The sequence below is a fragment of the Protopterus annectens genome, chromosome 4.part0, assembly GCF_019279795.1.
Source record: "Protopterus annectens isolate FY-2018-M chromosome 4.part0, PAN1.0, whole genome shotgun sequence".
NCBI lineage: Eukaryota > Metazoa > Chordata > Ceratodontiformes > Protopteridae > Protopterus > Protopterus annectens.
In genome coordinates, this window is record NC_056733.1 from 1,097,978,515 (window position 1) to 1,098,002,549 (window position 24,035).

Consider the following 24,035-nt stretch of genomic DNA (forward strand, 5'->3'; position numbering starts at 1 on the left):
CGAAAGCCCGGCTGCATGTTAGTTGCTCATATCTTTGTACTTTGGTATAAAGCTAGACATACAGAAAGAAGGGCTTGTATGGACATGGAAAATGTCCTCACATGTCATAACAATACAAATATGTCAAGGTACCATTAACTAAAACATTTCTTCACTGTTTAAAGCATAATTTCTACTTGGCTCTCTGGAAATAGCATAATAAAAGACTATCTTCATAACTTACATGTAGAATAAATAAATTTAACTGATTTTCAGTATGACTTTACAACCATTTCTCCTGAACTGAGGCAGTATACTTGTCTTGTCCTACAAATCACAGTAATAAGAAAATAAATAAAAACACAGACAACTTGAAGGTAAAAAAGTGAAAACTTCGTACTTCCAACGGTAACAACTGAGAACCAAATCTCAATCCAGTAATAGCCACCTGTAAAACTGAAAATAAAAATATGTTATTTCCTGTGACACATGCAATAACATTTTAAAAATAGATGCAGTATATGTCCATTCACCAAAGAATACACCAAATGACAGAATCTAAAAGATAACAATAAAATAATAATAAAAAACTGCCACAAATTAAAATATACAATTAGTTAACAAGATGGTGATCAAACCTCCAACGTAATACACAAAGCTCTTCAGCAGCCATAACACTGACTGAAGCCTTCCATATTTTTCACCACCCCTGACACATACTCCTACATAGTCCCTTAACATCCAAAACAACACAACTCTTCCAGACTCAAATGCATACTTTTTCCACACAGAAAGACACTCCTTGCCTAATTAATTCCTACACCGAGAACAATTATTAACAAAGGAAATGCTACCACCTAATTAAAAATGTAGATAGTAATCCAACCTATCTTTTACTGTTCCCAGAATGTAAATGAAGTATAAGAATATCCTAAAGAACACTCTACCTACCCCACCTCACAGTGCAACCAATGAAAAATTAAAAACTACCCAAGTCACTCACCAAATTAAACTCAGACGACTTACCTAAATCTACACCTGACTGGTGACAGAATACAAACGGAACAACCAATGAAAATATCATCCAAAAATTATTGAAAAAAATACCTGAAGTAACTGATATGAGAGAAACCTGAATTCCTGTGATAAAAGTGTAGCTATAAAAATAGCATTAGTCCATCCACAAAACAGTACACAACTACACCCCATTAAAATAAATGGGAAAAACAAAACACTTACTAAAAACAAAAATCATAAATTGAGTATTTGAGGGGTCAACTGGTGTGTTTCCTACCCAAATTTTAATTTGCAGTTGCTACATTACAAAGAATTCTTGTAGACTTTAGAAAGGCAGTCATTGTATGCCCTAATTTGATTTCAGAGATCCAGAATATTATTCATTAAGGAAGTAAAACTATTTCACACAGTAATGCCTTCTGTCCACATCTGGATAATACACTGGAGTCACACATCAGTTTATTGAATCTGTAGTTGCCATGAACAGAGAATAGTCAGGTCATGGCAGCATGAATCCCAGTCTGAAAAGTAATCAGTATAGCATTAGAGACATTCTAGTTTCTTCTGTTGCATTAGCTCTCTTTTGAGCATTGGCCAGTTTCTGAATGTTTGTCTGTTACCTGTGAGTTACTATCATTTATTTATTTATTGTTTTCATTTTACTATTAAGAAATTCTACATGAATTCTTCAGTTGCAGAAAATAAACGTGATACATTAATGTAATACATAGCAAAATGGAATTTGCACTCTGTGAAAATGTTTAATTTATCCTATCAGGTAAAGTAGTACTCATAATCCTGTATGCGGTCTTTATTTCAGACCCGATCTGATTGCTTGTGCTTGATAACAAACCAAACGTTTTAATGATCTTGAAATAATTTGTATAACTTTATAATGGTCTTTCTAATACTAAACCAATGTATTTTTATACTTCACTCATATTGTTATGCATTTTAACAAACCAATTTACAATTTCCATTTTTTCTGTTTTATATAATCATTTCTTAATTGATCATATAAGCATGATATGAAAATTATTTTCTGTCACTGTTATTCCTTTAACAAAACTGATAATACCCTGTCAGTGTTCTTTCAATTTCATTGTTTACTCATGACCATTAGTTGTGAAATATTCTGACCACAGTTCAAAAACATAATAAGGCAAATATTTCTGCAGTAACTGATAACATCACGATTCGTTGGTTATCACATACCTAAGTTCTACAGTTCGTGTAAACGGTGATTACTTAGCAAATAAACAGATACATTGAGATAGATAGAAAGACAGACAAGTACACAAATATGCACTCCCTTGGGCTGCCCAAACAACAGAGTTGTGTTGACGTGCAGAATATCCAGTGGGATCGGTGCTCTACCCCGTGTGTGTGTCTATATATATATATATATATATATATATATATATATATATATATATATATATATTTACAATACTTGTCCAGCAAGTCTGCCCTAAGGTACTGTATAGCAAAGAGATGTATAGCAATAACGTCAGAATGAAATCTAAGAAGATGTAACTGAAAGTTTAAAATACCTGATTGTGTACAGACTACGTCAATACCATATGCGGTCCACCTTAATAAATCGTTGTACTTGTATTGCACAAGTCCAGAAAGCGAGCTTACATTCTTGGAACACGAATTCCACTCTGAAAGATTCTGCCTCCTACTTACTTAGGAATTCAAACGTTTGACAAGAAATAAACAATGAAGCTCCTTTTGCGTCTTCTTTGTTTAATACATCCATTTCTGTCCAAATTTCCTAAAAGCCTCACGGTGCAGGTAGTTTCATTGGCTGAAGCTGTGTGGCGCCATCTACCAATAAAAAGCTAAAATCTTTGTTGCGATCCACTTCCCTTTTTACAGGCGGAAAACGTTGCAGTACTTCTTGGAGGAGCACATTTAGCTAATCTCGGTGAAACAGCAAGTCAAAATCTCACCCGTTGTTTTATTTTCAGTATTTGGGCGGAATCAAGCAAATTTAGGTCACGCCATGGACTATAATGGGCTGCGACTGTCGGTTACACAACGAATATTCTCTTTGTTGTTCATGTTTTGCATCTGGAAAAGAATTTATGGACAAATGCATTATGTCATTTCTGAGGAATTAAAAATTGGTTCTGCAGTTGGAAACATAACTAAAGATCTGGGGTTACAACTACAAAGTATTTCTAGTCGAAACATAAGAGTTGTTTCTAAATCCAGTAAGCAATATTTCAAATTACATACCAAGGACGGGATTCTCGTTGTAGATGACAAACTGGACAGAGAGCAGCTGTGTGGCCAAAGCTTGTCTTGTTTTCTGCATCTCCAGCTCATAATGGAAAATCCATTGGATCGCCGCAGCGTGAGTGTGGAGATACTGGATATAAATGACAACTCACCGCAATTCTCTACTGAAAATATCACTCTAGAAATAACAGAAGCAGTCACTTTGGGTACAAGCTTTAAATTAGATGTGGCACAGGATCCCGATATTGGGCCGAATTCTGTATCCACCTACTGGCTTACTAAAAATGAACATTTTGAACTAAGGGTGAAAATGCATGATGATGGTATCAAAGAGCCAGAGATTGTGTTGTTGAAGGGTCTGGACCGAGAACAACAAGCAGAACATCGTCTGATATTAACAGCTGTTGACGGGGGAGAGCCTGCCTTATCAGGTACGGTAAATGTTTCAGTTAAAGTCCTTGATGCGAACGATAATGTCCCTAGATTTAATAAATCTGTATATAATGTGAGACTTAAGGAAAATGTGCCTGTGGGGACTATTGTAATCCAGTTGAAAGCTACTGATCCAGATGAAGGTGCCAACGGGGAAATAGAATACTCATTAAAAAGGGATAAAACATCTAGCAATGTAAATCAGGTATTTAGCATAGACTCACAGACGGGGGAGATCAGGACAAACAGTACTTTGGACTTTGAGGAAACTAGACAATATACTATCCACGTAATAGCTAGAGACAGGGGGTCCCCAGCTGCTGAAGAATACTGTAGAGTCACTGTAGATCTCATCGATGTAAACGATAACGCCCCCGAAGTAATTATAAACTCTTTAACCAACCCCATCCATGAAGATGCCACACCTGAAACTGTTGTGGCTTTATTAAGTGTTACAGATAGAGATTTTGGAGAAAATGGGCGCGTCCGCCTTCATCTAGCGCCTAATATTCCGTTCAAACTCTTGTCCTCATTTGAGGATCAATATTCTCTGGTAACAAAAGGTCCACTGGATCGTGAGGTCACACCACAGTATAATATCACAATAAGGGCCACTGATTCAGGGTCTCCCTCATTATCTACCCAAAAACTGATTTTTATTGAAATTTCTGATGTGAATGACAACCCTCCACATTTTCCACAGATCTCATATACCATCCAGGTAAAAGAAAACAATCATCCGGGATTATTTCTTTGTTCTTTGATGGCTTATGATCGCGATAAAGGTAAGAATGCAAAGCTTTCTTATTCACTTCGAGACAATACATATCAAAATATGCATATGTCTTCCTATTTTTATATAAATTCCGAAAATGGCACACTCTACAGTGCTCGGTCTTTTGACTACGAGGACATACAGGTTTTCCAAGTACAGGTAGAGGTTGAGGACGGTGGTACGCCGCCACTGAGAGCCAATACAACAGTCCACGTATTCATTCTTGATGAAAACGACAATGCACCGAAAGTTATTTATCCAAAATCAGCACACGGTTCCTTGATCCAGCAAACGATCCTGCGCTCAGCACCAGTAGGTTACTTGGTGACCAAGGTTGTGGGAGTGGATGAGGACAGTGGTCATAATGCGTGGTTGTCCTACAGTCTTCATCCACCACAAGACACAGACTTTATTGTATCATTATATTCTGGTGAAATCCGCATAGCTAAGAGCCTTCAAGACCTAGTGGAAACTACTAGAGAGATTGTAGTTGAGGTGAAAGACAATGGAAAACCAGCCCTTTCTACAAATGTTACACTTATTTTATCTCTGGAAGAAAAAAGTTCCGAAGGATTGTCAAGCTCCAGGGAAATTCCATTTACAACTTCTGATGCTTCAGATTTAACATTGTATCTAATAATCGCTTTGATAGCAATTTCATTTATTTCATTTGTAACCTTCGCAGCTCTTACAGTTAACTGTTTGAGAAACAGAAAAGGTGACACTTTCTGCTCTGCCGCTGTGTGCTGTTACAGGGATCCGGGTTTGGATCCAAAGTACACATATGACTACTCCGCAGGAAGTCTAAGGATACAGCTGAACTCTGACGGCCCTCTCAAATATGTAGATGTGTGTCCAAGCGGGCTAATCTCTCGTCCACCAAACACAAGGTCAGGTTTTCATCCAGTGTCAGTTGAGGATGACTTTCTCTATATGGGATCTAGCAGTGCTACAGTTCCTAGGACCCATGGTGATCCTATTTCTTTAACTACAGAACATCATATGGATCCAACTAGCATGGTAAGGCATCTCAGTAATTTCTTCAACCTTTCTTTACAAGTAGCACGGCTATTTTTTTTAACAAGAAACATCTGTATTAAATTATCATGTATGACAAAGGCAATGTTACATAGCTGTTTGAGATAAGTAGAAGTTGCACCTCAAAGTGAAAAAGTACTCTGCACTACCTGAGTCATGTGTAATCTGTAAGTAGGAAGGACATGCCTTAGATGCACTAACAAACTTACTCTTAAAACTGTTGGGCACTTTTTGATATATGGATTATAGAGTTTATTTTCCCTAATCTGTGCAACTAGGACATTCCTGTTACCCCAGGGCTGAACTCACTGAATCCATGTTTATATTTAAAATGTGTATCTTCCTACAGGTATCTAAACTTGCTTTCTGCTATACATTTTTTACAGAAAGGTACTATGAGTGTTGGAACCAAGGTGATGACTCAGAATGGGTAATTCAGCCACTAGACTTGTTTTAACTAAATGTAGGTTTGGAAAGAAGATGCACTTTGTATAACAGATGATAAACATCACAATACCTGTTAGTAAAGTAAGTTGTGACACACCTTGATACTGTAGGAAGTACTACTCTAATGCCAACACTGTGTGACAGAACTTCATTATTAGAGCTAAATTTTACTTTTGTGTTGCATTTAATAGTATGCGTTGTTTTTAAAGTTTTTGTAAATATAAATCTAATAATTTTGAAAATGTGAGTTCTTGATACAGTAGGGCTAATGAGATTGCACCTACAAAACATAACTCTCAACTGTCCAAATTTTCACTGAGTGTCGAGATTTTTGCCTTGTATTTTTTGTTTGCTCCCTAAAAGTTTTTTTTTTCCTGGCAAATCACTGAGGATTGAAGTCACTAAATACTGGCATACATTTGAATTTCAGATATAATAGCCTTCAGAGTGCATGCTAACATAAATCCTATTATTCTAGGAACTTTCTGTGTTTGTAAGAGCAATATTTAAAATCTGACTTTATTTTTGGGCTTTTGTTACTTAATTAATTTAGGTTTTTCCAGATTTCTTGATCAAAGCGGTTAAGAGGTGTGCCTCAAAATTTAAAATATGACATGCACTTATACTAAATATTTCAGTATTATGTAATTCGTTCCTTTCTGTCTGGACCTTGTTAAATCTGTACAATGAATTTAGCTGGATGATATCTGAAAATCATGCCTGTTAGTGTTTGTGTGTGTGTGTCTTTCAGCTTTCCCTGGTTAGGGGTCGCCACAGTGGAACTCTGGTCCGCTAATGATTGGTAGTTGATTTTTATGTGCCGAGTTACCAGCCCTGACGCACAACCTTCAACGAAGGTATGCCCATTCACGCATGTCTCCATGCAAAAGACGCTCTAGCTGAGAATCGAACCGGACAGCGTCTTACTGTGAGGCGACAACGCTACTGCAGCACCACCACCGCTGTTTAAAATCATGCCTGTTAGTGTTGATGTTGAGTTAAAATTCTCCACAACACAAATACAGTGAAGTACCAGAACTCATACTGTATGTCATAAGGTCTTGAGAACGTTAACAGCATTTAGGCCAATTGGCTAAAAAAGAATACTAATTCCATATTATAAGGTTCAGATTCATTATCTCCTGCCTAATCACCAATATTTTTCTTATAACTATCCAAAGTAGTTGACTGGCTAATGCAAGAAGCTTCACATGTTTACTACCGGTTTTGCATAATCTCCTTCAAAAGCTTACTCATCAGTGAAGTTGCCCTTGCTCCACACCCAGAAACACCTAAGAGAAATATTGCCTTCCACCAGACAGAGTCTGAAGTTGTTATTGCCTTCAGTTTCCTTTCATAACATATTGGTTAGCTGCTGGTTGTCTATGTGTTTGTGTACTCTAATGCGGATGTGTTCATTCATAACATTTCAATGTGTAGCTGATGGCGAAAAGACAACACTACTCTAGCAATTGATTCTATTATAAACTAAAATTATGCTCCTTTTTCACTTGCAGGTGACATAGACTCCTTGTGTTTTCCTACTGTCCACTCTACCTTCTGTTACCGAATTCTGTATGCTAATAGTTTCTGCACTCTAGGTTTAGTGCCAAAAGCTGTTTACTAGCAATCTTTCCAAACTCATGTGTATATCCAAATGCTCAGTTATTTTCCTCCTGGCACTCTGTAGTTGCTTCTCTTTCAGACCTGTGAGATTCCCTCCTTTACTCTGTAACATTTTAACTAATGTCAGATCTTCTATATCATTTATATTGCCTTTTTCTCATATTTCTTTCTTTCCTTCTTATTTCTACCAAAGAGCAATGTTCTACTTTCATTTTATTCCACTAACTGGCTACCCCTTCTGGAATAATATCTGTTTTCCTTAACAGTGTTTAAATCTTTTCTGCTACTCACTCTTTAAGGTTCCCATTATTTAATATATATGCAGGAAAATTCCAGTGCCTTGCCTTTATCTTATTGCCTTAATTCCTTAACTTAAGCTTTATGGGACCATGATCAGATACAGTTATCAATGAATCTCAAAACGTTCCCACAAATAAACATATTCTTGTGATATACAGTTTCTAACTAGCCTATCTTGGCAATAATATGTACATTCTATCTGAAATCCTGTAACTGATGAAACATCCTTCATACCAAATATTTTGATATGTTTCTTTAAACACTGATTTTCTCTGTCTAGCTAGAACTTCCCTTTTTTGGCCTCCTAGTACATCTTCACTGTTGCAGACTAAAATTTAACTTTCAGCCCACATATAAAATGGTTTTCTGAATGCTTATCACTCCTTCTAAGATTATCCTTATCTCCAGAACAGTTGTTTTAAAGAGGTGCTCCTTTCCCTATCAACATGTTATCCCCCTTTTCCTCTACCTCTAACCATAACCGGCCTTAGGCATAGGCCAACTAGGTGGCTGCCTAGGGCACTGGTCTAGCAGGGGAGCTTTTTCCAGTATTTATTTGGTGTAGGTAGACCAGGACAGGGGCACCAGGTAGTGTGGTGGGGGGCACCATGGAGCCCTTTTGCTTTAGGGCACCAGTCGACCTAGGGCTGTCTGCCTCTAACATTCAGCCAAACACCTTCACTGGCATATTTTATTTCGCAACTGCAGAGGTTAATTTCTATCTACGTGTCTCTTATGTAATGCAGCTATTTGCATCTTACAGTTCATTATGTAAGTCAATACTTATTTTTTCACTAAAACTGCAAGACAGTTTACATTCCATGTCAAAATAGATAATGCTTTCATTTCAGTGAATAAGCATTACTACTTGGAATACATGAGACTTTTTTCATGTGCACCTTTCCTTTAAATAGTTCATACACATACACTGATGGCTGTCAGGTTCACATTTAAAAATGCCTTGCATGCCCTCCCCCCCTTTTCGAATGCATGCCACACTACCCAAGGTATTACAGTTCATTATAACCCCTTCCTAATCACCAAAAATGCATAAAATGCAAAAAAAAAAAATACATGCATTTAAAAACATAAAATACACCATTTCCAATTTGAGCAATTGCTGTGAAAGACAGCAATGGGCACAGTCATTACCTAACCAAAAACTTAAGTTTGTCATGCTGAAAAAATGTTAGGATTTTTCTGTTCCCCCTCAAATAAGTAAAATAACTTGTTTTCAACAATTCCAAGCAGTTTAAAATACATTTTATCTAGCTATGGTGCATGTCTCTCAACTATCCCTGATTTTCAGGAGCATCCCTAATGCTGACTCAAATTTTAGCTTTGTCCCTCTTAATACCTTCTAAAATTAGTGACTTTTGGGGAAAGTGGGGTGATTTATACTTAATAAGTAATGACAATAATTATACTTGTAGACTTATTTTCCTTTATAAAACAGATATGAATTCACATTCACTTACTCTGTCAATGTCTTAAGTTAATAGTGCAATATTATAAAAATGCCCCTATTTGCCCCTAATTCCGATTCTGATTCTGTTGAGATTTGCCCCTAATTAGGTGACAGCTATGCTAAGATATAATGTTTCTAATAATGCTGTGTTTTTAATTTAGTAATTTCTAATATTTTACTGTCGGAATGCTTTGTACTTTCTCCTTCTTTTGTTACCATACACTAACCTTTCCATCTGTTTTAAAGGGCTTCAGTGCTTTGCCCTTTCAAATAATAACTACAGCATCTCTGAGAATTTGCCAAGATAGTTTTTGACAAATTTCATCCCTGTCCCAAGTGCATCTCTTAGCTTCTTCCACTGAGATGTGTCACTACCAGTCAGAGCCATGAATATGCACAAAACCCACCCTCCAGTTCATCAACCAACATTTTTAGTGGAAAAAAAACAAACTGAGAAGTGAGCAGAAGCACTCATCCCAAATTTCATACATTATTTATTATTTTAAAGATATTTTTCTGTGAGAAACAATCATTGAAAGTTATTCTTAAAATTATGTCAGCATAAAATCAATAAAACATCAGCTCAAGTTCAAACCAGGCACAATACTGACTTACAAGTTCACTCGCTGGATCGCTGGTAGGCAATGCTAGTGTGTAAAAGAAGCAGCCAAAGCTATAAATCCAAAGCGAAGTTCCACATTGAGTAAGATGTTTAAAGTCTTTGCAGACCAAAGAACAGTTTATAAATGTAAAATGCTGACAGTGTCTTCAAGCAAACTGGAAACAGACTTGGAAGTTAGAAGCTTTCAATAATTCCAAAACCTTTATCCAAGTATAAAAGGGGTAAGCGCTTTCGCCAAGCAGCTTTTTCAAACAATCAAAAAGCTATTTTTTAACTCTGTAATTTCTTAAATATTACTCCTATCACTTTATTCTACACAGCAAACAAACTTAAGCTAATTATTATCCCCCAGTGGCTACAAAAAGTAACCATATCCTTCTACACTGTAGCGTTCCTGTATTGTAAACACTGTATATCCTAAGATGCAAAATATTTGCAAGGCTTCTTAATATGCTTAGATGCTACTAACCTAGTCAGTAAACACCACAAATATCACAAAGTCAACCAGTCTTGAAATCTGTATCTTTACTCTGATCACTATACACTATTTTTTCTGTATCTTAACATGCTTAATATATAATTTGATTCATAAAACTATATACGCAGTACAATTAGCTTATCTACAATAACTTCTTAGGCCCAATTCATCTTCTTAAAAAAAACTGTTAACATGAGATATATGCTTTACAGTTTTCCCACTTGAATAAAATAAAGATCATATATTTCATGTTTCTTCCACTAACACACCCTTACTGCAATACTCCACAAGCGTACATACTGCATAGTGTTTTACAGTCCTCCTACTTGTTCAATATGTTTAACTATTTTGACAAAATCTTACTCCACTTCTGTGGTCCAAATACCTATGTATCACATAGATGGATTCATACAGTTTCCCCATGCATTCCACCATTTCACTCTGTTACCCCCCTTCCTGCAGTTCGTCTTCTGGCATCTCCAGTAATATCTGGTTTAAAACCAGGTTTCTTCCAATCATCCTGATCATGCCTGGGCTGTTCTATATCTATCCATCATTTTCTTGTGGAAGAAGGAATTAGTTTCATTGACACTTTGTTAGTCCCCCCCTTACTAATAGAAGGCTGGAAAAAACAAAGTGTCATTCAATTTGCTTCTTCATTTTCTAGTTATTAACCTGCTTTATCCCATCCAGAAGCTATTTTGGCTCTATGTATGTTTTTGACCCATCAGGAAAAATACTGTGAAAACAGCTGATATAGCAAAATGAAATCACTCACTAATCTCCCTGCATCTTTACATTGCTGGAATTGGTTTGCTCCTTTTGTATTATAAAGACCAAGTATTTATCTTCCATGAAAACTCTGGTGTCCTCTATTTTTACACATTTTCTTTCTGCCACAACTTTGTCTGAAACATTTTTTTCTTACTGATATGTTTCCATCTTGACTGTGATGGGTTTTGCCTATTTTCTATAGGCATTGTTAGGAGTGTACAACCATATATATCTATCTATATTTAGATCTTGATATATTTTATACATACACACACATACACACATGTATATATGATGTGCATTGTCTATTTATAGGTCCTGTTTTGGAATGCCACTTGAGTAACATATGAGTTTTCATAACATTTATAAAACCAGATCCACAGATCTGTGGAATAGCTAAACATCTCTCATTTTCTCTTGCTTTATGTTTTAGTTCCATACATATTTTTTAATATTTCTTCCTGGGAAAGCCATTCTCTGTCATACTCCCTTTTAATTGAGTCTCTGACTTTTGCAGTTTAGTAAGTTCATCTAAATCTCCATCTATTCTTCACCCTTTTATTATTTGACCTTCTGCATTCTGCTACTGTCCAACTTATCTTATAAATGTCTCTGAAAGCATTTGAGGCTATTTTTCTTTCATACTGCTAGATGCCATCTCCTGCATCACAGTTGTAAATTGGGCTGCTTCCTGATGCATATTTGAGGGATTCTTCCTATAAGCCTTTTCTCCCTTTTTTCTCCAAGTTTCCCTTATTTCTTCCATATTTTTCTGTCATCCAGGCAGTGTATTCCTCAGTCGGTTAACATTTTTTTCCCAAACTGGTTATTTTTCTCACATTTTTGTCTGTTAAAGGCAATGAAAGCACAGCACACTGAATGAACAAACAACTAGTGGGATGTCTGATTTCAGTTAACTAACATTGTTTTTTTTTTACTGACACTGGTTTCTGAACCTGCCACAGATGTGTATGTCTACAAGCAAGGAAAGTTGTAGGAAACTATTTCTAAGACTGATGCCAGATGACTGACATGGGTCTTGTTATCCTGGACCAGTATATACACATTTTCAAATTTTTCATGACTATAGGCAAGGAAAGTGCAAGGTCATAGTGCAAACATGAATTATCTGCAGTCTCTACAAGTAAAAAGAGAGCTCTAGCATTGCTGACCAATCCTCTATTACCTGGCCATTGTAAAAAAAGAATGAGGGTGCTACTCCAGTAATGGTGGTCCAAAAGCATAAACACAAATTTATTAGATATGCAGGTATCTTCTATACCATAAATGGATTTTAACAGGGAGAATGGAGCCTTGCTTTTTTACAGTATTAAGTATACCAAGGCAGGAGCTCACAGGTATACCTAGGCATGAACTCAGATAAAGTTAAATGGTATCTGTCTAACCAGTGTAGAATAAGCAGATTTAACAGAGTGGGAGATGAACCTACTTGTACAGCATAAATTATAGAAAGACATAAAATTGCCAGTAGTATCAGTGTTAGTTTGAGCAGTCCCAGTCCTCTGATCCTTTCTTTTGTTTTGTTTTCTTCTACCCCCCCCCCTTGTCTACCAAGCACCAAACCTTCTCTTGTTGTAATGACCCATTTGTTCACAAGGTCATCTCCAGATGACTGAGTGTGGCCATCAATAAGAAAGCCATTAGGGGGTAGCTCTTTATTTTTTTTCATGGCCCTATACCTGACTGTACTTACTTGGTGACATGCCAGGAGAACAGTGGGTAATGGGCAATAGCAAAGGCATGTCAGTCATTTCAGCAAGTGATGCAATCCCTCAAGACTGTCCTAATCCCCATGAAGCCAGCACTCTCATAGGGTTTCTGGTTTCTACTGGGAATTCACATATGGGAATGCGCAGCAGGCATGTGCTGCCACACCCAACCATGTGAGATGAAGTGAGAAGAGTAAGCTGGGTGACTCCTCTCCTCCCATGCCAGCTCCAGCAGGCAACCAAGCTGCTACATGAACTCAGGTATACTAGGTCATAGTCAGGTCTTTATCCTTTCTACATTAATGGATCAGGCTTAGTTTTATATATATATATATATATATATATATATATATATATATATATATATTTTTTTTTTAATGACCCTACAATATGCTCATGCAATGAGGACAGCTAGTTCCCAGTAGCAACTAGAAAAGTGATGTTATGGTGTATAGTGTTACAGTCCTCTTTCAACAGTCATTTTATAATTTCAAGTGAATAATGGACTAATTGAATTAACTAAAATCAGTGTCTATTGGTCAGCTTCAGCTTACTTGCAATGTTTGGTCCTTGTGTTAATTCTAGTTACTGTTGTCTCTCTTACATTCATTAATTTACATTGCTGCCTTTGTAAATGGACCTATCTGGGAATGCTTAGTTACTCTACTCCTCCCTGCTGTATGGTTGCCAGTCAATGAAAGAACAGTTATCTACTGAAACTGGTGAAATTTTAGCTACTTATCCATGCTCTGGATACAACACTATACCTTCTACTCATGCAGGCTATTGAAATGCTCAAACCAGGCTTCATGGAATTTCTTCCTTCATTGGTCAGGCAAGGGATACATCAAACTGATGGAAGTTAAGCCTTCGACCTTAAACAAATGTAAGCCTACTTCATACAAAATGACCATGTTTCTACCATTATACCATGCTTTAGATGCATTTGAAACTCAGATTAGTGTTCCTATAAAAGCTTCTGGCCTGTTGATCCAAAGCAACACCTTCCGTTGGAGATTGCGTGCAAGCTTGTGTTACTGCTACTGCTCTTTCTGATACTACTCATATATACTTTTGATATGCTGGCCATTGCTGTAGTGCATTCATTTTCTGTTAGCTGAAGTGAATACAGCTCCATTATAGAAATGTAATTGTTTTGTCTATAAAAATGGCTACAAACTAGCATCAGCTAAGAAAGAATTGCGATACTTGTCCATACACAATATTATCAATATGACAGTATATAACCTTTTTTTTCCTTTGTACACCTTTTAAACCTAATTTCATTGGTTTCAAATCTGTAACTGTCCTCCTATTGTCATTTTTAGTTTAATTTGTTAATTTTTAGCAAATTAAGTGAACTGATTCTTGTTTCCATCCATTATTTCCTTAGTTTAGGCACATGAGCCAGCCTGTATGCTGATTTGCTAACAGATCTAAATCATTTGCCACTTAGATAAGGAAGGATACAGTCTGTTTGAAGCGAGTGATTGAGGCAGTGTCTGATCAGTTAGCATGACAGATTTACTGTTATTGATTAACACAAACATTGATGGTCTGTGAAACAGTACAACCAATGGTTGTAATTTGCAGTATTTTGTATTTCACCAGTATGCACACTCACTTCTTCCAGTACTTGCTACAACCACTAATTAGTTTTCAAATTATGCATGCTCATCTGTATACCTTTTCACATTGCCCTGAATGTAATGTAGTTCAGGCCAAACCCAGCATTGCTGCTTCCCTGACACCTTCACCAAACTGACTTTCCTGTGTGTTAATTACTGCTACTTTTCATTTTCTGTGGGTGGCTACCTCATGCCATCCATCATTCTTATGCTGTACGTGCAGTACTGACTATTAATAATGCCTACTTCTTGGTTCTCCAGTCATATTATCTCTCAACATTGCAGTTCTGTAAGTGCATTTCTTCTTAAGTATATTTACACTTAAGTGATGCCTTAGTTGTAGAATATTAAACCTCTTAAGATTCTTTTCTGTTTGCATTTTTAATACATCTAAGATGAACACAGTTTACATGGAAAAGGCATCTAAATGAAACCTGATGTCAACAGCCATTTTGTGCTTCTAGTAGGTTATCATATACTTTAGCATGTAGTATCAACAAATGATCAGTTCATAACATTCCATGCAGGAAGCCAGGGCCACATTGGCTTAAATATGTTCACAGATAGAGCAATCAAAGCACATTCTACTAAGCCCTTGATCCTGTGCTTTTATTATGTTATCAGATTTCTACCAAATAACATTATATGCAATTATTATAGGGTTATAGCTTTATGCCAGCCTCTTTCACCCTGACTATGCTCAAAAAGGTCTTGCATGACAAGGAATGGCTTTTATTGGTTGTCTTTCTATCTTGTAATTACAGTTTCTTCCAACATCAAACATAAGTAAATATGATACTTGGTCCCCCCTTTACAGTTCACTGGTTCTTTAACATGGTTAGATTAGGAACTTTCATTTTAAAGTAGTTATTAGACATTAGGCAGGCTAAATGGTAAAATAGGCCTAGAAACTGTGTTTTATTTATGCATAAAAGACAATTAAGCAGAAAGAAAGAATAACCTTGCTGGTGAAGCATGAGAGACAGTTTATTTGAAAGGAAAGATAAGCATGAAGTGTGCAGAAAATACATAAATACAGAATTTCTTTTCTCATGGGAAAGATACAATCTTGCCAGCTACAGAATATTTCTTAATGGAATGTTATATTAAGACCAGGCCTGGAAAGCAAGGGAACCAAGGCTAAGAGGGCATGTAAAGCATCACAGGGTTAAAATATACTTTAGATACAGTTAGGGAAGTCAGTTAAGGTTAGTTAGTTTGCTCGACTTGACATTACAGAAAAAATTTCAGACACTCGAGTCTGAGTACTGAAGTCAGGTCAAATAAACACTGGTTCTATTTACATCATTCAGGACAATCAGAAGATATGTGCAGAATATATTTAGCCACACTGTTATTATCAGCACTGTTAACAAAGACAGTATTCAGATATTGTGAACATCTAATAAATCCTTGTTGAATGAACTAAAGTGTTTGTAAAATTTATTCTGAAAAGTGCACAAGACTTGGCCCATAAAAGAGAGACTGACACCTGTTCAGCATGAGTTTGGTTAATTAACAGCTAAGACTTTTGCCTCATTTCAGCTGTTTCCAGTTAATTACGGTAGAGTACAGTCTTATCAATTCTTACAATGGCAAGCCACTAATTGGGGTAACTCCCTAAACCCCATAGAACCCGACCTTTGGCTGACCTAGTTTGTAGATGACTGCAAGCTGGGCACTGCCATAAATTCCCCTAGTGATGTGAACATCCTTCAAGAGGACCTTACCCAAACTAATGACTGGTGCCAGAAGTATGGCCTGAAACTGAATGCCAAGAAATGAATCATTATCCCCTTTGAGGGAAATGTCATCCCCACTAATTATCACATTAATAACAATGTATTAAGCATGCAATCAGTCATGAGGGACTTGGGCACCCAGATTAATAGTAACCTGACTTTTGACCACCATGTTGCCTCCCTTGTACAGAAGGCTTTCTACATGGCCTACCTCATAAATAAGGGTGTTTCATCCAGGAACAAGGGGGTCATAACATCCCTATACTACTCCCTTATCAGACCCATTATCGAGTACAATGCCCCCTTCAGCATGCACCTTGCCAAGCACATGCAGCAGTTGGAGAGACCACAGAGGCTCCTGACCAGGAAAATCCAGGGTCTCAAACACCTATCCAATACAGATAGGCTAAAATCCCTGTCCCTCTACTCAGTCTCATACAGACTGTTCAGAGGTGACCTGTGTCTGGCATACAAGGCCATTTCATACCCAGCCTTAATGAAGTTGCTGCATATCCATAAGACAAACTCCACTTACGCAACCAGCATGCAAGGCCTTAACCTGGTCTATGACATTAATAGAACTTGTTGGTAGGATAGATTTGTGTCCCAAAGACCCCCCTCATCTGTAGAATAGACTCCCTGTCCATGTCAAGCATTGTACCTCTGTAGCCCTCTTTAAGAAGAACATGGGCAACTGGACAGGAAACAGAAAATATACCCCTGGGATCCCACCTGTGTCCCTGCTGGACAGGGGATACAGGTGTTGTATCTGAGGGATAATGGATGAAATTCGTGGCTAGGCTTATAAAGGCCTCCAGGCCAATAGCCTAGTATCTTATGAACCCATAAACCTATGAATTTTGCATCAGCAGTCAGACTATGTGTGTTCTACAGACTATGAAATAGCAGTGTTTTCATTCCAGTGCAGCACTCCATGTTTCGTTCAACTACATGTGTTCTACAGAGCAAATCAGTCTTCTCAGCAAAACAGAAACAGCTGCAGTAAGTAACCATTTCAAGTACAGTTTTACTGCAGTAGCCAGCCTAACGTCAGGGTTTCATTAACAGTTTATAGTGACAGCAAATGTTTTATAACAGACCTTTCAGCAGCATACCAGTATTTTTCCATAAATAGAGCTGTAAACTCTATGCAGAATAAGCCAGAAATTACGGCACTACAGTTTCTCATTACAGAAAAGGCTTTTCAGTACAACAGTACTACTTCATGCAGAAAATGGACACAGAAGACTACCTCTAACCAAAGTGCACAGAACCAGTGTTTACTTCAGAAAAGCCTCAAATAACTTCAGCAGACCAATATTAAATCAATGCAGTTTTCCTTCAAAACATAATTATCCAGTTAACAGCTATCTCCACAAACTCTCAAGTTTCCAGTGTGATGTCACACAGCCAAGAAGCAAAAAAAAAATAATAATAAGCTACAGACAACAGCACACATCCTTCCAGAACCATTAAGTTACGTAAGACTTCATATGCACCTTTTAGTTAACAGCTCAAAAAAGTTTAAATTAATCAGTTAAAGTCATTTGCATATAAACATGTCTAGTAATACATCTACAGTTCAAATATCAGTAAATCTTTGGTTTAATTTTAAAACCTGGGTAAAGGAGTCTAGAAATATTATTTTAAAGTTAAAGATTATTAGTTCAAGAATGTTAAATATTTCTAAATGAAAAGGGTTAAATCACAGAAACAAGTTAATGAGTCAGCTTCAGTTAGTACAGTTTTGGACTTAATTAATCCTTGTGTAAATGCTTCAGCACATACAATTCAAACTACAGAAATATGTTGCAGTATTAAACGTACAAATGTCAGCACAGTCAATGTGCATAACATGCAGGCAATGTCTCAAGTTCACATCACTTCATCTAGTTTTTTATTTTCAGAAACAAGTGCAGTGTTTGCACTGAAGGGAGATAGGAGGAATCAGAGTACAGATTTTAATAAAGTAAATTCCAGTATAACTGAAGAACAGACATCAGTGCTAAGTAAAATTGCTACAATTTCAAAGTGAAATAAAGAAAGAATAGCTATCTGTAAAGGGTGCAGCAGTGCAGCACCAGCACCAGATCAGTGCATTAATCTGTCATTGTTTAAGGTTAAAAGAAATGACAATATTTCATTGTTCATAGATGAATCAACTTCAGTTACACATATATTTTTATTAGAGGACACAAATGCAGTATTGTCAGGATTTAAAGGGTCAAAGATTGCAGCAGCTAACAGTTCAAAGTGTAACAGCTCTGTACTAGGTATAAACATGTCATTAGAGTTATATGCTGTTTTAGACTTCAGTGACAAGATTTGTGCAAATGTACAGATTTTAAAGAAATGGTTATGACAGGAATATGCAGATTTATGGGTTAAAAATAAAATAAATTCCAGTTCAGCTGACACAGCTGAAGTGCTCAAAAAGACATATTGGGTGTAGCCAGTTAGAAAAAAAAGGTAATTGTATACATCCATTTCTTGTAAGGTATATCAGAAATAACAGTCAAATTAATTTGCAGGATAAAGAGTTTACAGTTACTGATTTGGCAAATAAATAGTTTGTATTATTGTTTTGTTTGGCAGTCATTAGTTAAGAGCTTTGTATTAAAGTTTTGCAATGCATAAACAATATTGTAATATAAACAGAGACAAAATAATGTTTGCTAGTTTACAAAATGTAAAATGTAAAGTCAATGCTACATTGTAAAAGTGACAATACAGTTAAGAATTCAGATCCTATGTATAAAAAGAGTACATTATGTAATCAGTTTGAGACTGTATGTGTATCATACGGAGATGGCAGTTTGCCAAGCGCATCAGATCAGATTACAGCCAGCCTAAATTAAAGACAGTACTATATGCCATACTGCAGTATGGCAAAGATTAATTTAGTGCATTTACAGTTTACTATTTATGCAAGAAAATTGTACATAGTAATAAATTCTTGCAGCATTCACTACTAAAAATTTAAATGACGTCAACTAAAAAAAAAACGGTTATGGTGAGATAGTGGGTGAAGTTTCACTCACTCAACAGTATACTAAAATCTAAGGATCACAAGACAAAATGTAAAAAGTTCAACAGTTAAAACTGATTTTATATAGGTGCAGAAATGCCCAGTGTTACATTACCATTTTAGTTTCATTTAAAGTTATCAGTTTACTTCACAGAACAGTATGTTAAAATAGAAGGATCATGAGAAAAAATGTAAAAAGTTCAACAGTTAAAATTAATTTTATATAGTTGCAGAAATGCACAGTATTACATTACTGCTTTAGTTTCATTTGAGGTTATTAGTTTGCTTACAGACTTGCAAGAGCTTATTAGCAGCAAATGTTTATTTCAGGCAGAAACATGTAAATAAAGACAGCACAGTAAGCAATGATATCAGTTTATAGTTGTTAAAGCTGCAAATGTTTATTTCATGCAGAAAAATGTAAATGAAGTCAGGGCAATAGGCAATTTTATCAGTTTATAATAGTTAAAGATGCAAATGTTATTTTAAGGACCTAATACTAAACACAGTCAAGAACTTTAGTCAACCAGTCTTGCACAAGAAATGAAAAGAAGAGGTTTAAAAGGCCTAACTATAAAAAGGACACTTCAACATTAAAGCAGGTCTTCCTTTACCTCATCAGTGACTAGGAAAATGCACAGTAAATGTTGGCAAGAGCTGTGATGCAGAAGATGACTGTCTATGTGTTTCAGTTATTTCTTTAATGTTTGTTTAAAGTTAAAATGTATGAGTTAATTGGTTAAATATTCAAACATTTAGGGAATACATTGTAAATTAATTAAAAATAAGTCAAATAGGGAAGTCCACACCTAGACCAAAAATGTTGTCACTTTTTTTGTGAAATTAATGCACTATGTAATAATAATGGGCTCTCAATATCAAGAATATATAGGACCCTACGAATGGGCATGCAAATCTCTGATGAATCTCTATGGCATTATGCAGAGAAGGCTAATAATTTCAGATTTTCAGAAAAGGAAAAAAATAACAATACTTAAATCAGTTAATAATACTACATCATCTCCCTTTTGGAAAATATACACTTGGACATTCATTCATAAAAGTTTCTTTACTCCTCATAAAGTGGCACTAATGAAGGGAAATACAATCTCTAAGTGTGGGAAATGTGATAAAACTTTATATGTAGACTGGATACATATGTTATAGAATGTAAAACTGTAATTCCTTTTTGGCAGGAATTTAAATCCTTTATAAAAGCACTGTGGTTGGATAACTGTGAAGTGACTAACTCATTACTGTTATTTAATGCTCTGATCCCAGCATGTATTTCAAGTACACAAGTGCACCTCCTCTGGTCTCTTCTTGCTCTAGCAAGAAAAAAACATTACTTTGAATTGGAAAAGTAAAAAAATATATAATTTATGGAATTTATATCACTGACCAAAATTGTACGTAACAGAGAATTGCTGACTATAGCTTCAAGAAATTCTAGAATGACACATAAACAATTGGCTTGGTTAAAACTTAAAAAATTGTTAGATAAAATGTGAATGTATTAACAAAAGCATATCTGTTATGGAATATGTATATAGTTAGGTTTATTTCCATTGTTCAATAACTTTGTTACACTTGAATTTTAAAAAAAAAATCAATAAAAATTATGTGAAAAATGTATGAGTTAAAAGCAAGTATGTGTGTGTTCAGACAATTGTACAACAGTACTAGTTTTCAGTGTATCTGTGTTCAATCAAAATGTTCTCATGTTTTCAGGCAATTGTACAATAGTATTAGTTTTCAGTTTATCTATGTTCAGACAATGTTCTCATGTTTTCAGACAATTGTACAACAGTATTAGTTTCCAGTCTGTGTTCAGACAATCAAACTGTTCTCATGTTTTCAGACAATTGTACAATCATACAATTTTTCAGTTTATCTGTGTTCAGACAATCTCCTTCTTCTTCTTCTTTTTTTTTATCGGTTAGTTAGGGTACAGCCACGATCACCTGTCCAGTGGCAGTGTGGCAGTGGAGTTTTACGAGTTGCCAGCCGCCAGCCAGCCCGGCACACCAGAAGGCACACACACACACACCACACACACAATAGAGTTTAGAAGGTGTCATCAGCACCTGCAGCATGTGTTTGGATGGGAGAGGAGAGAGAAACCCGGAGGGAGGGAACAGGACACCACAGGGACAGGCAGAAGACACCAGGCACAAGAACCCACCCCAGGGAAGAACAGAAACCACCACCTCTGGCTTGATGCTACACACTGCACCACCGTGGCCGCCCATCTGTGTTCAGACAATACTGACAGGAAAACAGATTTCAGTTATGTTTTCAGACAGTTATATAACAGTACTAGTTTTAGTTTGTTTTTATCTATGTTCAGGCAATGCTGTCAAAAAGATATTAATAGTTTAGTCTCCAGAGTATAACAATTGCACTTTTCAGTTTATCTATGTTCAGACAATGTTCTCCTGTTTTCAGACAACTGTACAACAGTAGTAGTTTTCAGTGCATCTATATTCAGACAATACTGACAGAAAAAGAGATTTCAGTTAATTTTTTATCTGTGTTCATGTAACACTGTCAGGCGGCCACGGTGGTGCAGTGGTTAGCATTGTCACCTCACAGCAAGAGGTTCACCGGTTCGATTCTCGGCTGGGGTGCCTTCTGTGTGGAGTCTGCATGTCCTCCCTGTGATCGCGTGAGTTTCCTCTGGGCGCTCTGGTTTCCTCCCACATCCCAAAGACATGCTGCAGGTGGATTGGACACTCCAAATTGGCCCTAGGTGTGAGTGAGTGTGTGTGTGTGTGTGTGTGTGTGTGTGTGTGTGTGTGTGTGTGTGTGTGTGTGTGTGTGTGTGCCTTCTGTGGAAGGTTGGACGCTGGGCTGGCAACTTGACACCGTAAAACTCCACTGCCAATCATGAGCGGACAGGTGATTGGCTGTGGTGACCCCTAACCAGGAAAAGCCAAAAGAAGAAGAAGAAGAAGTTCATGTAACACTGTCAGAATGTTCTCATGTTTCAGACAATTTGTCAACAGTACTAGTTTTCAATCTATGTTCACACAATACTGACAGAAAAAGGTACTAATAGTTTGGTTTCAGTTTCAGGTATGCTTTTATCTGTGTTCAGTTAACACTGGCAAAAAATATTTTTTAGTATTAGTTTAGTTAGTTTTCAGACTATACACAGCTATTTTAAATCTTCAGTATACGCTAATGTAAACTTGAATCAAAATTCAGAATATGACATTCATACTCAATTATGTGTTTAGTAAATTTCAGACAAATCTCAAAAATATAAAAATAATACTCAGTTACTTCACATTATTCAGTCATTAGTTTAAGAGTAAAGTAACAGAATTACATTATTTAGTCATTAGTTAAGGGTAAAGTGATAGAATTATTCTTTAATTAATTTGCAAATTACAGTACACTTTACATAATTAGTGTGCATTAGTCAGAAAATTAAAAAGACACTAACAGAAAATGCAAAGGTATAGACCTGAAATACAAAAAGCATAAGTTTAGTAAATTATTAAAATAAGTTATCTAAAGAATAGGTAGTAATAGCTATTCAGTGCACTCAAGGCATAACAGGGCAGGCTTAATTTGTTAACTATTTTAGAGATTGCAGTGCACATTTACAGATTACAGTGCACTTTACATAATTATTGTACATTACATTAGTCAGAAATTAAATGGACACAAACAGACAATGCAAAGGTATAGAATTGGAATACAGAAAGCATAGGGCTTAGTAAACTGTTATAGCTCATAAATATTCAGAGAATATTTCAGACACAAATTTAGGAGGCAAACATCTATTACAGCACATAAAAATTAAAAATAGGTAAGTAGCATTATTAGGAAATCTAAATAAAAATTTATAGACACAAGTTAAAACAGTATATGGTAATTATGCTTCAAGACCAGTTATAGAGTTATATATCATTAGTGTAGATTTCAATTAGTCTTAAGAAAATAGCCACCATGCTTGATGCTTCCATTTTAAAGTAGTTATTAGACATTAGACAGACTAAAGAGTAAAAATAGGACTAGAAATTGTGTTTCATTTATGCATAAAAGACAATTAAGCAGAAAGAAAGAATAACCTTGCTGGTCAAGCATGAGAGAGAGTTTATTTGAAATGAAAGATAAGCATAAAGTGTGTAGAAAATACATAAATGCAGAATGTTCTTTTCTCAAGGGAAAGATACAATCTTTCCAGCTACAGAATGTTCCTTAATGGAATGTTATATTAAGACCAAGCCCGGAAACCAAGGGAACCAAGGCTAAGAGGGTGTGTAAAGCATCACAGGGTTAAAATATACTTGAAATACAGTTAAGGAAGTCAGCTAAGGTTAGTTAGTTAATCAGTTCATTCAACCTGACATTACAGAAAAGATCCAAAAAGAAAAAAACAGCTTCACACCACCAAGTATAACAAATATAAAATGGTTTTAATATAAATATTCAAGTTTTCCATGACAAAGCTTTCGGACAAAGTCCTTCATCAGTGTTTTTTTTTCTTTTTGGATATTTGGATGTTTTACAGCTTCATTTTATCTCAGTGGTGCCTTTTCACTGTTTTTATTACAGAAAAGATTTCAGACACTCGAGCCGGAGTATAGAACTCAGGTCAAATAAAGACTGGTTCCATTTACATCATTCAGGACAATCAGAAGATATGTGCAGAATATATTTAGCAGCACTGTTATTAACAGCACTGTT

The 24,035-nt window shown here is 36.1% G+C and overlaps 1 protein-coding gene across 1 annotated transcript; it reads left to right on the forward strand.

Annotated features, from left to right (window-relative positions):
- Positions 1 to 2,888: 2,888 nt before the first annotated feature.
- Positions 2,889 to 24,035, forward strand: LOC122799776 (protocadherin gamma-C5-like). Its single transcript, XM_044069069.1, has 2 exons — positions 2,889 to 5,473; positions 23,904 to 24,035. Exons 1-2 carry the CDS (start codon positions 3,008 to 3,010, stop codon positions 23,949 to 23,951), a joined length of 2,514 nt encoding a protein of 837 aa, XP_043925004.1. The 5' UTR covers positions 2,889 to 3,007; the 3' UTR covers positions 23,952 to 24,035.

Bases quoted from the DNA above. Each gene is read 5' to 3' on its own strand.
- LOC122799776 (XM_044069069.1), top strand. From the start codon at position 3,008: ATGGACTATAATGGGCTGCGACTGTCGGTTACACAACGAATATTCTCT. The intron at 5,474-23,903 runs GTAAGGCATCTC...TTTTTATTACAG, and splicing joins ATATGGATCCAACTAGCATG to AAAAGATTTCAGACACTCGA.